At 46.5% G+C, this 13,607-nt stretch overlaps 1 protein-coding gene across 1 annotated transcript in view; it reads left to right on the top strand.

Annotated features, from left to right (window-relative positions):
• Window positions 1-13,607, top strand: part of TTLL10 (tubulin tyrosine ligase like 10) — a 69,879-nt gene that overhangs the window by 19,748 nt on the left and 36,524 nt on the right. The window contains 3 exon segments of the mRNA XM_048519327.1: window positions 10,198-10,348; window positions 11,749-11,955; window positions 13,250-13,439. Of these exon segments, the coding sequence (XP_048375284.1) occupies window positions 10,198-10,348; window positions 11,749-11,955; window positions 13,250-13,439 (548 nt within the window).

Here is a 13,607-nt window from a genome sequence, read left to right as displayed (position 1 = left end):
ACAAGCTGATGACTCTAATAAACTCGGCTTAATCTAGGGATAACATTTACAAAGTTGTGAGAATTGCAGAGGAATATAATGAAGTGCCTTTGAGTTCTCAGGAAAGCTCCGCAGTAGAAAAAAAACTACTGTTTTTACCTATCATGTCAGAAATGCCACGTTGGATAAGACCAAATGGCGCATCCTGTTACCTGTGGCGCTCAGCCATTGGAAGGTCACAAGTGGGGCGGGAAGATGTCTTTGGCATCCATTTAAAACCTGAGACCACACCTGCTCTTGCTGTTAGCACTGATATATTCAATTTCTCAACCCTGTTGTTCTGACCTTTATTTTGATTGCACTTCTACCTTGCACAAGTCGAATGTGTGAGTCTTTCCTTCGGCACCACTTACCGTTTTGTTGCACTGAATTTTCCCCATTACCTGTATAATTTTGTTAAATGTTATTCGAACGTCTATAAATCAATCCTTCTGCAGAGAGACTGATACATAGACAGACAGAAAGAACAGAGATCCATTAACAGATGTATACATAAATATAAAAAGAAATTATATTGAGAACACCAACTCATTCCCTAACTGCTTGACCCATGAATTAATATTCTCCTTGTCCCCAGCTCATAAAGAGAAAAGTTTTTGTTTACAAATTCTCCCACCTTGTCTTCTCCTGGGAATGGACAATGGAGAAAAAAGGCGACAGCCGTTCCTTTAAAGGCAAGACAACAAACCGCACTTTGTTGTGCCAGCCGGGACCAACTGTGGTTTGTTGGGGCAGCAGTCTCCAAACTTTGCACAAGAGGAAGAGGGTTGGAGGATGTATGAGCCAGAGGCAGAGGCCTTCCGAGGCTTGTTGCCATAACAAAAACAAACACACACACCCCCAGATTGTTGTTACATCTAAACAGAACTAGGCGTGCGTGTTTTTCAAGGTGAATGAAGACCCACTCTGCTGATTCTCTGTGCTATATCAGAGTTTCAAGAGACTCTTCTGGAAACTTGGAGTGTTTGGAAAGGAAGGTTTCTTTTGTGTTTGTTCTGGAGGGTTTTCTGTTGACGGAAGAGTGTTTCTTCTCCCTACGCGCCCTTTTGATGTATTTCTCTCAGCAAAATTGAACTAGCTCAAGGGGAGGGGGGGTCACAGTTGGGTTCTCTCCTCCCTCTTATTGACTAGTGGTTGCAAAGCGACGGAGGAAATGATGCAAAATATGGGGTGACCCCTCCACAAACGGGCTTCTGACGAACCTTGAAAAATGCAGGGCTACAAGGGCAAACTGTTCCATTTTGCTTTGCAAACAGAAGCCGAGCTCTGGCCTACGCAAAAGTTCCCAGTAGAAATGTGCTCGCACGCACCTGGTTCTACCAAGGGCATGCTAAATTCAGCATGAACTCAGCGACACGGCAAAAAAAAATAAATCCCCCGGAGTCTTTGCTCCGGCGTTGGGTGGGGCGTTGTTCTTTGCTGCTGGAATCGGTCTTTTGAGCCGACCAGAAAACAAAGCGCTAGCTGGAATGCCAACACTTGACCTAACAGATCTGGTATGTGGGTGGGGCCTGGGGTGTGGGTGGAGCCTTCTGGGCACAGGGGAGGAGCTCGGGGCCTCGAGCTGAACCAAGAAGCACATCTTGGCAGGCCGAAGGCTTCGCCCAGCACAAAAGCCGCTTGTTGGTTTAATGCACGCACCCCGAAACAGGTACAGCAACAACCTGACTGTGTTGCTTGCTTTTAAAACACTGGGCCCGCAAGCAGAAACATCCATCGAAGCCACGTTTGAGTGTTTCTTTCCTTTCTCCCTTTATGCAACCAAGATAAGATTTTAGCAGCTGCGGGTACATTGCATGTGCCGTCAACTTGCAACTACTAGCTCATAACAGCCCCAACAAGGGGCTTTCAAGGCAAGTGGTTTTCTTTATTTATACCCTCCTTTTCTCCCCAGTTAGGTCTCAGAGTGGCTTCGGCCATTGCTCTCCCCTCCTCTGTTTTCTCATGACAACCCTGTGAAGTAGGTCAAGCGGAGAGTTGTAGTGGCCCCAAGGTCACTCGCTGGGATTCCGCGGTAGTGAGAAGCCGGGGTGGTTTTGCCACAGTCTTTCTTCAGAGTGTTCCTTGGGGGTGCCGCATCCAAGTGCCATCCCTGCTTTACTTTCAAGATCTGATGAGATCAGGCTATACCATACCGTATGCTTAGCGCCCTGCCACAGGAGGTGCTGAGGACAAAAAGTTGGTGCTTTGGACTGACTGTGTTGAGCCATGGCTATGTCCGGGCATCGGCTCTGCCAACTTTCCTTTGCCTTCAGAGGATTTTCGAAAGGTCGTTTAAGCTTTCAAGTAGCCAGAGGTGTCCTGCCCGGGGGGACATATGGGGTCAAATGTCCCTGGGCTGCAGCCATTTAGTCACATGGGGGGTGGAAAACTATCCCCCACACCTCTCCTCCTTCCCTGATGACCTGGGGCAAAAAAAGCTGTTTGGTTGTGGTAGGGGAGGATGGCCGCCCATACAGGGTGAGGGTGGGGCGGAAAAATCAGATTTTCCCCTAGATACACCTCTGCAAGTAGCCCAGAATCTAAATATGGTATTGTAGAATTGTCATCATCACATTTTCCTCAAAAACCGAAGCAGGGCAGGGAACCGCACAGATGTGCCTCAGTGCCTAGTTCCTTCCTCCCATTCCAGCCTCATCTGTCTGCAGTCGATGCTGACTGCCTTTCCTATCGGGCCGCCTGCCTGCCGATCGCTGTCTTACCAGACACAGTTAGATCTTAGCTATTCCCGTCTAATACTGTCTGGTAATGCCGTCGATCGCATTGGCAAAGTCTTCACCTTGAAGGAGAGAGGAGAAGTTAAAGCCGGGTCTCCGCTTTGGCAGGTTGCAACCGGGATGTGCCGACGCTGCACGTTGGGCCATTGCTCCGGCGTCGGGGTGTATTCAAAGGGAACGGCTCGGGCGTGTCTGCTCAAAGTCCTCCTTTATCACTCTCGAGGCTGTGCTGTAAAGCCCTGCAGAGGGATAAATCCTCTGATAAGGAAAGGTGGTGAGAACACGCGATCTCACGCAGCCATGTTGCCGAAGCTAATTTTGCTGATAGGGACGTAGCAGGAAGCAATATTCAACTGTGTCAACAGTGGCTTCGGTTCCTGTTTTGCTGCGCCACAAAACTGGAGTTTGATACTGCAGAGATCTCTTTTCTCTCCTCGTCATTGGCCTACTCCCAATAATCAGGGGCAGTCTCCAGAGGTGGGATCCAACCAGTTCTCACCACTTCTCTAGAAGTGGTTACTAATTTTTTCTGAGTGCCGAGAAGGGGTTACTAAAGCAACCTCCCTGCCCAACAGGGACCCCGAGGGAGGAATGCGGAGGTGTCTGGCGGAGGAGGAGGGAGGAGGAGGAGGAGGAGGGAGGAGGAGGAGGAGGGAGGTCAATCTTAGCCAGCATGTTTGAATCCCACCACCATCGGAACCTGTTATTAAAATTTTTGGATCCCACCACAGGCAGTCTCCATTGGGGGGGGGGGGCTCTTCGTGTTCTGCAGTCCCGGTCTGTGCCTTTTGGAGATGTCTTGGTAAGCTATTGAGCATGAGGTGTTAGAATTGCCATCCTGTGTGGCTTAGCTCCTTCCGCAAAGCCAAATGTTTGCATGGTGAACAGAAACATCCAGTGTCTGCTGTGTGCACATGGCACAAAATGTAAACTGTTTTAGACCTTTTTTAAGGACATATACAGATCTTATACCAAACAGCAAATTTCCTCTTTCAAAATCAGTGGATGGTATAAGGCAGCCAAGCGCCCAGTAGGTGCGGGGCATCCCCCAGTTCCAAGTTCTCTTGCCCAGTGCCACTTCCAAGGTCAGCAGGAGAAAAATAAAAAACAAAAAACAAGACCTCATATACTTACAGGAAGTTCTTGTGATGGAGTTCCTGTCAATTCCTAGAGCTGCCCGGAAGTGACAAAGGGTTGTTCTAGGAGTCACTGGAAACTCTATGGAAAGAACTTCCTGGAAGTCGATGAAGCCTTTAAAAAAAATTAGCACGTGGAGCAGAAGGAAGATTTGCTGACCTTCTTCCACTCAAGAGCTGAACCAATCAGACCTTAAAACAGAGAGGGCTCTATGGATGGCTTATGAAGAACAAAGCGCTCTTTGTGTCCCTTTCCTCTTCAGTCTCTCCAAACAGCACTAAAATTGGGATGATGCCTGACTTAATGGTTGCCTGGTGTCTGGATTCAGCCTGGCCTTCTAGTCTGGTTTGCAGTGTTAGCTGGCATCCCAGCGGTAAAATTTGGAGGGCAGGGACAAACTGTTTGACGCTGCCCCAACAGGTGATGCCACTTCTGGTTCAAAAGTGGAAATGACATCACAGTATCAAGGAGATGCTCTCCAGGCTCTAGATGGAGGTCAGCAACCCTATCATGAGGCCCAGACCAATGTTCATTTAAATGTTTGTAGAAGCAAATGGCACAAACGTAATATCACGTGACCTACTCCCCTACAAACCCAGCTGCTGGCACCAGACCCTCTTTGTGACAGAGGACCCTGCGCAGCTTTCCTGGGATCCGAGCCGCCTCTTCCCCTGCTGGCATTTTTTCAACTCAAGGTCTTTGAATAGAAGCAAGTGGCAATTAAAAAAATCCTCTGTGCTAATTCCCTTTTAAAAAACCTCCAGCGATTCACAACAATCCCACTCGGTATCCGGACGAGCCAGTTTGGGAGCAAAGACGGGAAGGCCGGGCGGACTGGCGGTGTTTATGAAACGCTCCAGATTGTCAAACGAGAAGGGAGAGAGAAGGAGACAGCAGCTTGTTTTCTCAATTACCATTAATTACCACATTTCGTATCGACGGGTTGAATATTGTGCTGCCAATATCCCCGGCTCTGTTTTATCACCAAACGCCACATGCTGGGGAAGAACGTGACCGCATCCATCTGTCTTCTCTCTCGTTCCACATATCAAAATGCGATCCCATTGATTTCTGGGGGGCGGGGGGGGGGGTGGCCGCAGTATTTATTTATATTCCTGAACTTGCTGTGAAACTGATTAGGCCTTTCTCCGCTCCTTTCCCCGTTTATTTTGTATATCTTACAGCCTTCTTCTGCTTGTGTGTATAATTCAAATAAAAAAAAAGTGAAACTGCAGCTTGGTTTGGAATTGCATTTTTTTGGTTTTGTTTTTTTTTTAAATTCTGAGTCGCGTTTGCCTTTCGAACAGAGCTGTCAACCAGGCAGGGTTTTAATTATAGCTCATAAAAACCTTACGGAGCTGGCAAACAAGATCTGAAACAAGCAACTGGCTTGTGATTTGGTTGCATCCCATGTCTGTTCATGCCATCTATTTATATATCCCCTTCTTCCTCCGAGAAGCATGTGACTGGAAGGATCTCATTTTTCTTCACACAGCGACCCTGTGGTGTAGGTTAGTTAGTATTAGCAACTCTGGTTGCGAAATCCTGGAGATTTGGTGGTGGTAACCAGGAAGGCTGGAGTTCGGGGATAACCCTCCATGCACAGGGTCTATATTTCTCCTTCCTCCTTGAATCTTTCAAGGGTGCTGTCTCCATCATTTGTGTACGCGAAAGTACTGGGGGTGGAAGCTGCTGGTGGTCTCCAAGACATGTACACCCTGCCATTGGGGTAAAGTAAAGCACCTGCTACTTTTCAGCCGTGAACATTACAGCCATGTAGAAGAGGAGTTTGGATTTATATCCCACTTCTCTCTCCTGTAAGGAGACTCAAGGCGGCTTACAAGCTCCTTTCCCTTCCTCTCCCCACAACAGACACCTTGTGAGGTAGGTGGGGCTGAGAGGGTTGTGGGAGAACTGGGACTAGACCAAGGTCACCCAGCAGGAGTGTAGGAGTGCCGAAACACATCTGAGAAGAAGGAGGATTCATGTTTTTCCAGCTTCCAAAAACCGCAGGGCTTCTCTGATCTATGGCGCAGTAAGTTCGGGAGCAGGGGAACATGTTCACAACCAAGAATCTGACCCAAAGGAAATGTATCCTCACCGTGGGACAGACCATAAGGGCATACATGGCCAAAGAGTTCTCCCAGGAATCACATTACATCAGAGCCTTTTATCTTCTCCTGGAAGTGACCAAGTTAACGCCTCAGGAACACCCATTGTGGTCCTCGCTTCACAGTGCATTTGCAGCAGTGTCTCCTGATGCTTCCTCATTTACACGTGAGGAGGCTTCCCACTGCATGTCTGCTGCACGTCTTGTGCACCTTGCCTGTCCCAACTTCTGGGTTGCTCCCCGTCAGTCGCAAGGTTGCCAAGGGAGGGGGTGCAAGCCCGTTAAATTTCCTATTGATATTTCTCATATTGCTGTCACACAGACTTGTTGTCGTTCATTTTTGTTTTCTGAGGAAAAAGCTCGCTGTCGATCCCCCAGAAATTTCTGCAAGGAGTGGGGTGGGGTGGGAGGGAGGAAGAGAGAGAGAGAGCGAGAGAGAGAGAGAGAGCAGAAGCCCAGAGCCGCAGCTCTCTGGAACTGTGGGGCTTCTGAGATCTTTGGGGCCACCTGCTATGAAATCTCTGTCCCAAAGGAAACGTGCCATCACTGCAGGGCACATCACCAGTTTATAATTGGCCTAAGTCATTGTCTGCCTGTGGTATGCACACAAGGTTTGGGTAGGGTCCGCACATGCAGAATAATGCACTTTCAATCCACTTTCACAACTGTTTGCAAGTGGACTTTGCTATTCCGCACAGATGCAAAGTGAGCTGAAAGCGGATTGAAAATGCATTATTCTGCATGTGCGGGCCTAGGGAATGGTGGAACACAGTCCTGAATTTGGAAAACCCAAGAGGAGAGAGGCTGGGTGCTGCTTCCCTGGGCTGACCACGACCCGCCTGCCGCTGAAGGGAAAACCCATAAAGCAGATAAGCAAGTTTGCCGAAAAGGAAAGTGCCCGCATTAGACTCCGAGGCTCCAGGGCCAACCATTAAATCACCGTTAGGAGGCCGGAGGAGCGGGGAGAGGCCTGGCAAACAGGCCAAGAGGAAGGAATCGCTTTCAATTAGAGCGGCTGATGTCGTTTGCGTGCCCAACACGAGATTTGGAAAGATAGCCCTGGCGCTAATTCGTTATTAGCTGTTTGATTTGGTGGGAAACCCGTCGACAGTAAGCCAAGACAAGGTATGCCAATGCCGGAGAGGTCAGCCTACAGGACGGAGAAAAGCATAAACACATAAACACATGAGCATATGCAACTGTTGAGTCCGTCCAAGTCACTATTTCCTACTCAGACTGACAGCTGCTGTCCAGGGTCTCAGACAGCCACATGACCCTGCTTAAGGCTAGCCAGATCTCTTTTGGGCCAGGGATCCCCATTGGATTGTAATAGCGGGAGATCTCTAGGTTGCGCCCGTGACAACCCGACAGTCCTCTAATCTGGGCGTTCCCGGGATGGAATCTGACGAGATCACAATCTCAGCTCTGCTGCCGAGCACAAAACATTCCCTGCATACAGGCTACAATTATTTCCTGGTCGGTCAGAAGGACACACAGTAAATCATTCCTCCCTGTGGTCATAAACCTCATAGCTGACCAGTTGCGTTAGCAATAAGAATGAAGCCTGCCTCTTCCCTAGAGGGATATTTTTTTACAGCACACTTTTAAAGCATATTTACGGGTGGTTTTTGTTTTTACAAGATGGCTTCTATCTCCTCTGCATTTTCTGTTTAAATTAGACGGTGGTGACTGTTGGCCAGAAACTATCAAAGGGTAAGTCAGCTGCCCAACTGTGAATAGGAGCAAAGGGTGCAGCATAGGAGCCCCGTCTGGATATCAGGCAGCACGCAGGTTGAACACAATGCAACATTATTATCTCAAAAAATGGAGAGGTGAAGCCCTAAATACTAACAAACCAAACCAAACCCTCTCCAATGGCCAGTATAGTAAATCAAAATGCAGATAAATATGTGATAGAAAATGCAACAGTGTGATACAAACATACATGCTCTCATATACCTGAAAACAAGCCTCTGTTACATGAATACATGAATTATCCCCCATTACAGTAAGTAACTTAATGGCGCTATTGAGAACACATTCCTGCAGTGCCTCTTTAATTGAGAAAGAGTACTTTGTTGAATGGGAGTGATTACTCCCAATTGATTTACCATATTGGCCATTGGAGAGTGTTTTGTTTTGTTGAACACAATGCAACACCTGTTCCCCCCAGAGCACCGAGTTTGTGGGAGTCGTTTGGGTGCCGAATGGAACTCCCCTTGTCATCTGGGGGTGTAAGTCGGCTTGCATCCCCGCCCATGCACGGTCATGAGGCCTACACCGCCCCCAAGGTCCCACCGTACTTTATCCTCAACAACCACCCTGTGAGGTTGCTTAGGCTGTGAGTGTGTGACTGGCCCAAGGTCATGGAATCATAGAGTTGGAAGGGGACCATACAGGCTATCTAGCCCCATCACCTGCTCAGTGCAGGTAAAGCCTGAGTCATCCATCAAGCATCCACAGCTAAGGGAGGATTTGAACCTGGCTCTTCCAGAACTGAGTTTAACCCACTGGTGCTTTCAATTATATCCCACATTCCAAAAGGTGAAAGCGACGCTTCCCTCCCTTAGAGTCCAAGGTATGGTTACGTTGCCGACAGATCAACCGTCTTTGTGCTCGTATGCTATACTCTGTTTCACATAAGAATGTTAGTACGGTCAGTTGAGGTGCAGTGGTCGAGAAAATGGTCTGCTTCCATGTTAGAATATAGTCCCAAACAAATATGAGAATTATCATTCACTGTTAGTCACTGCCTTTGTCAAAAACCATTATTTTGTGCATTATTGAACATGGTACTTTAATACAAGAGCATTTATGCCAAAAAGTATTTTTACTTTCAAACAGATGGGGGTGGGGGAGAGAGAGGCACTAGGATCCAGGTGGAACATTCTACAACAAAGAAGGCCCGGCATGCTTTGTTCTGTGGTGGAGGAATGTACAATCAACTAACATCTTTATGTGAAACAGAGTGCATTAAGAGCAGTTTGAGGTTCAGCTTAGGTTCACCTTTATTAGTGCCTGCAAGTTCAAAAGTCAAAGGAAGCGCATAATGAATTGCATCACCTGGATGTGCCGGATATGGCCTTGGACTGAAGGGCCACATTCACACATGGTTTCCAGCTCTGGGTTGGGAAATGCCTGTAGATATTGGGGGTTGAGCTTAAAGAGAGCAGGATTTGGTGAGGGAGTCTCTAATGCCATAGAGCCCATCTTCCAAAGCCTCCACAGGAAACTTGAGATCAGCTGTAATAGTGGGAGATCTCCAGTCACCACCTGGAGGTTGGCAAGCCTACATTCACACTTGTTAGAAAACCAAAAAAAAATCTAACACCATGGCATGCTGGGTGATTCCCGTGTGCATTATTCTACGCTGGCTTTTAGGCTTTGAGAAATCACAAGTCCCTGGAAACGTGCTGCTCACAGAGCTTTTCGACCAGAAGAGAAATGAGACAGCCCAGTGGAGAAATGCGAACTGCAATAAGATGCTTTAAAAAATATCTCAGAAGAGATTTCTTTTCTTTTTTTTAAAGCCATGTCAGGGTGAACCAAAGACACAACTCTGCAGTTCCACCTAGTGGCACCCACTGTAATCTGCTGTGCCAGATCCACCCAGTGGGAATCATAGAATCATAAGGTTGGAAGAGACCCCAAGGGCCATCAAGTCCAACCCCCTGCAATGCAGGAATACATAACCCTGACAGATGGCCATCCAACCTCTCTTTAAAAACCTCCAAAGAAGGAGACTCCACCACACTCTGAGGTGGCACATTCCACAGTCGAACAGCCCTGACTGTCAGGAAGTTTTTCCTGATGTTTAGGTGGAATCTCTTTTCCTTCACCATGAACCCATGACTCCCGGTCCTAGTCTCTGGAGCAGCGGAAAACAAGCACGCTCCCTCACCAACATGACATCCCTTCAAATATCTAAACATTGGAGATCCAGGTTTGATTCCCCGCTCTTCCACATCCGCAGCGGACTCTTATCTGGTGATCTGGATTTGTTTCCTTGCTCTCTGTGTGAAGCCTGCAGGGTGATCTTGGGCTAGTCACAGTTCTCTCAGAACTCTCTCAGCCCCACCTGCCTCACAAGGTGTCTATTGTGGGGACAGGAAGGGAAAGGAGTTTGTAAGCCCCCTTGAGTCTCCTTACAGGAGAGAAAGGGTGAGGTACAAATCCAAACTCTTCTTCTTCTAGGAGGAACTCCAGAGATATGTTGGAAGAAAACAGATCATACCAAGACGGTTGCAGCAGCCGGAAGACCAGTGGCAACTCCGGATGAAGTTTCTTGAGCAAGCCAAGAGTTACATCGGAGTTCCTTATGCCAAGAAATACCACAAGTCTGGCAGTAAGAAACATTTCTTTCAGCTGGTTCAAATCCCCACTCTCCCTCAGTTTAACCTACCCCGCAAGGTTGCTGTGATGTGTAACTGGAGGAAGGGAGGACCTCATTTGCTACCACTAAAACAGCCCATGGGTTGAGAATTTTTAATGTTGGAGTGTAGAGAAAAAAAATTACTATGGAGGGATTGCCGGAGAAAGAGGCAATCGATCAGGGAGGGCCAACCTATGGTGTTCCAGATGTTCAAGGACTACAATTCCCATCAGCCCCTGCCAGAATGGCCAATTGATGGCCAAAAGAAGATAATTAAAGCCACAAGTTTAGATTTGGTGGTGGGGGGCGGGGGGAGGGGAGTTAAGCAAAGTGTTAGATAAATCCATGGAAGAAAACTTTTATTGACGGCCCATAGGCACAGTAGCTAAATGGAATCAAATGGACGCTAAAAGGGAAGGATTTGGAGCAGAGCGGAGCAGATGGACCATTGGTCTGACCCAGACAGATTGTCATTCTCTTGTGTTCTTAGCCATGACTGTTATGCAGAAATTCAGATGCTGTAAACCTTTCAGTCATCTTCATGCCCTGCTGCTGAACTTCCAGAAGGCTCTAAAACAGGCCCTTGTTGGAATAACAATCAGTTCTGGACAGCCTGGACCTTGGTCCTGATCCATAACCCTAATTTATAATTTTAATTTAATTTATTCAGTCACAAATTGTTCCCAAAATGGTAAGAAAAACCCCAAACCTAAAACTGACCATAGCCCTATTCTCGGACTGCGCCCTAGAACTCACCGTAACACTAAGGCAATCCTGAGCCCCTGCCCTTGCCTTAACCCTAACCCTAATTTATTATTTTAGTTTAATTTATTCAGTCACAAATTGTTCCCAAAATTGTAACCCGAAACCTAAAACTGACCATAGCCCTATTCTCAGACTGTGCCCTAGAAATCAACGTAACACTAAGGCAAGCCTAAGCCCCTGCCCTTGCTTTAACCCTAACCCTAACTTTTTATTTTTATTTAATTTTTCAGCCATAAATTGTTCCCAAAATTGTAACAAAAACCCGAAACCTAAAACTGACCATAGCCTTGTCTTAACGCAGTGGTTCTCAACCTTCCTAATGCCGCGACCCTTTAATACAGTTCCTCATGTTGTGGTGACCCCCAACCCTAACATGTATCCATTTTACAGATGGAGAACACTGATGCAGAGAGTCGTTGGCAACCCCTGTGAAAGGGTCGTTCGACCCCCAAAGGGGTCGAGACCCCCAGGTTGAGAACCGCTGATCTGGGGAGTTCCCTCGACCCTCGTTTTCCACGTTCCTTCTTGCTCCAGCCATTTCCCAAACTCGCAGATCTGGTCACTCCCTTTCCAACCTCTAGCTATGCCCGCTTTGCTTCGTTCCGCAGCTCCAGAGTTCGAATCTCGGCTCTTCCTGGATTGTTGCGGCCTCATCCGGAAAGCAGTACGGGATTTAACAGAAGAGTTTGGCTTCTACATTGGCTCTGGGAACCAAGCGTACCAGTACGACACCCTTCCCACTACCCTCCCCAGCGAGGAACACTTGGAACCCGGAGACCTCATCTTCATTTCAGGAGCATACTTTGATACGCAACGTAAATGCTTGCCGCATCCCCCGGCCATCCGTCTGCTCTTCTGTCCTCCTCTTTCCACACAGTCTACTTACTCTTTGTCCCTCTATGTGCATATATATATATATATATATATATATATATATATATACTCATATATATATATATATATATATATATATATATATATATATATATATATATATATATATATATATATATATATATATATATATATATATATATATATATATATATATATATATATATATATATATTTTTCAATATATATATATATATTGTTAAATATATATATATATATTTTTCTATATATATATATATATATATATATATATATATATATATATATATATATATATATAATGTGCTTTCAACGTTTTTATGTGCTTTTATTCTGTGGGTTTTTGTTGGCTGAGTTTTTAATGGACTGTTAGTGTTAATAATTTTACATTTCCATGGTTTTCACCTTGCTTTGTTTTGCGATATGCCTCTTGCAGGCAAGGATGTCCATCTTCTAACCCAGTGATTCCCAAAGTGGGCGCCACCGCCCCCTGGTGGGTGCTGCAGCGATCCAGGGGGGCGGTGATGGCCACCAGTAGAAACATTAATACATATATCTTTTTGTTTAATTGCAATTAAAAATTTAAAAAAATTAATTTCCAGGGGGGCGCTAAGTAATATTTTTTCTGGAAAGGGGGTGGTAGGCCAAATAAGTTTGGGAACCACTGTTCTAACTCAACAAAATATATAAGTCATGAAGGCTGTAATATGTCAGGGTTTAAACACACCGAACTAAAAGTAACTGCAAGAGTTTATTTCCAAACACACACAGCATTCTCCTGGAATGCTGGCTGAGTCCTACTGCCCGATATAGAGTGCAGTAAATAAATCTCCCAAGAAGTATATTTTTTTAAAAGTCAAACATTATTTAATTCATCCTTTAATTCTGTTCACATTCAGCTTGCTGTAGAAAGGAAAAGAAAAGCCCAATGTAAAGATTATTTTCCTATCACAAGTAGCCAGCACATTCGGCATCCTGCGTATGGAAGTATGAGAGCGTTGGTTTTACAGGAGAGACCTGCAGAGACGTATGACTCCATGCAAAGACATGTGGAAGATGGGGAAGAAGAAAGGGCACAGAGGGGGTGATGGAGTCAAAGGGCAGCTCCCAGGTTAAGACAAAGAGAGGCACCTCCCATTCAAGGAGATTACACTTATACACACTTACAATGATATACCACCACCACCAATGTCCAGGCGGGCTGAGTGGCTCACCCCAACCCTTTCCTGATTACAGGGCCACGGCAACCCCATGACATCGTCCATGTGGAAATCTGGATGGGGGAAGGAGAACGCAGCCTTGGAGCCAGGTGGACAACAGGCAAAGTCCAGGTCTTCGATTCCTACAGGTTTGTCTCAAAGGCTTATGGAAGCATGGAGTACCACTTCAAGTCCATCGGAACCTGGCTGCAAGGAATCTGTATCAGGCAAGTGCTGTGGAATAATGGGGTTTTATTTACTATCCCCCAATGCTGTCCTGCTGTTGCAGTATCCCACACGGGCAAAGTTCATCAACCCATATCAGTATTGTCCAGGGGCATACCACCCAGGGGGACATATGGGGTCAAATTCCCCAGGCTGCGGCCATTTAGTCA

Source organism: Sphaerodactylus townsendi, linkage group LG16 (genome assembly GCF_021028975.2).
Source record: "Sphaerodactylus townsendi isolate TG3544 linkage group LG16, MPM_Stown_v2.3, whole genome shotgun sequence".
In the NCBI taxonomy this organism is placed as follows: Eukaryota; Metazoa; Chordata; class Lepidosauria; order Squamata; family Sphaerodactylidae; genus Sphaerodactylus; species Sphaerodactylus townsendi.
Note: the sequence above shows the minus strand (reverse complement) of the source record. Positions and strands in the feature narration are given on the sequence as shown.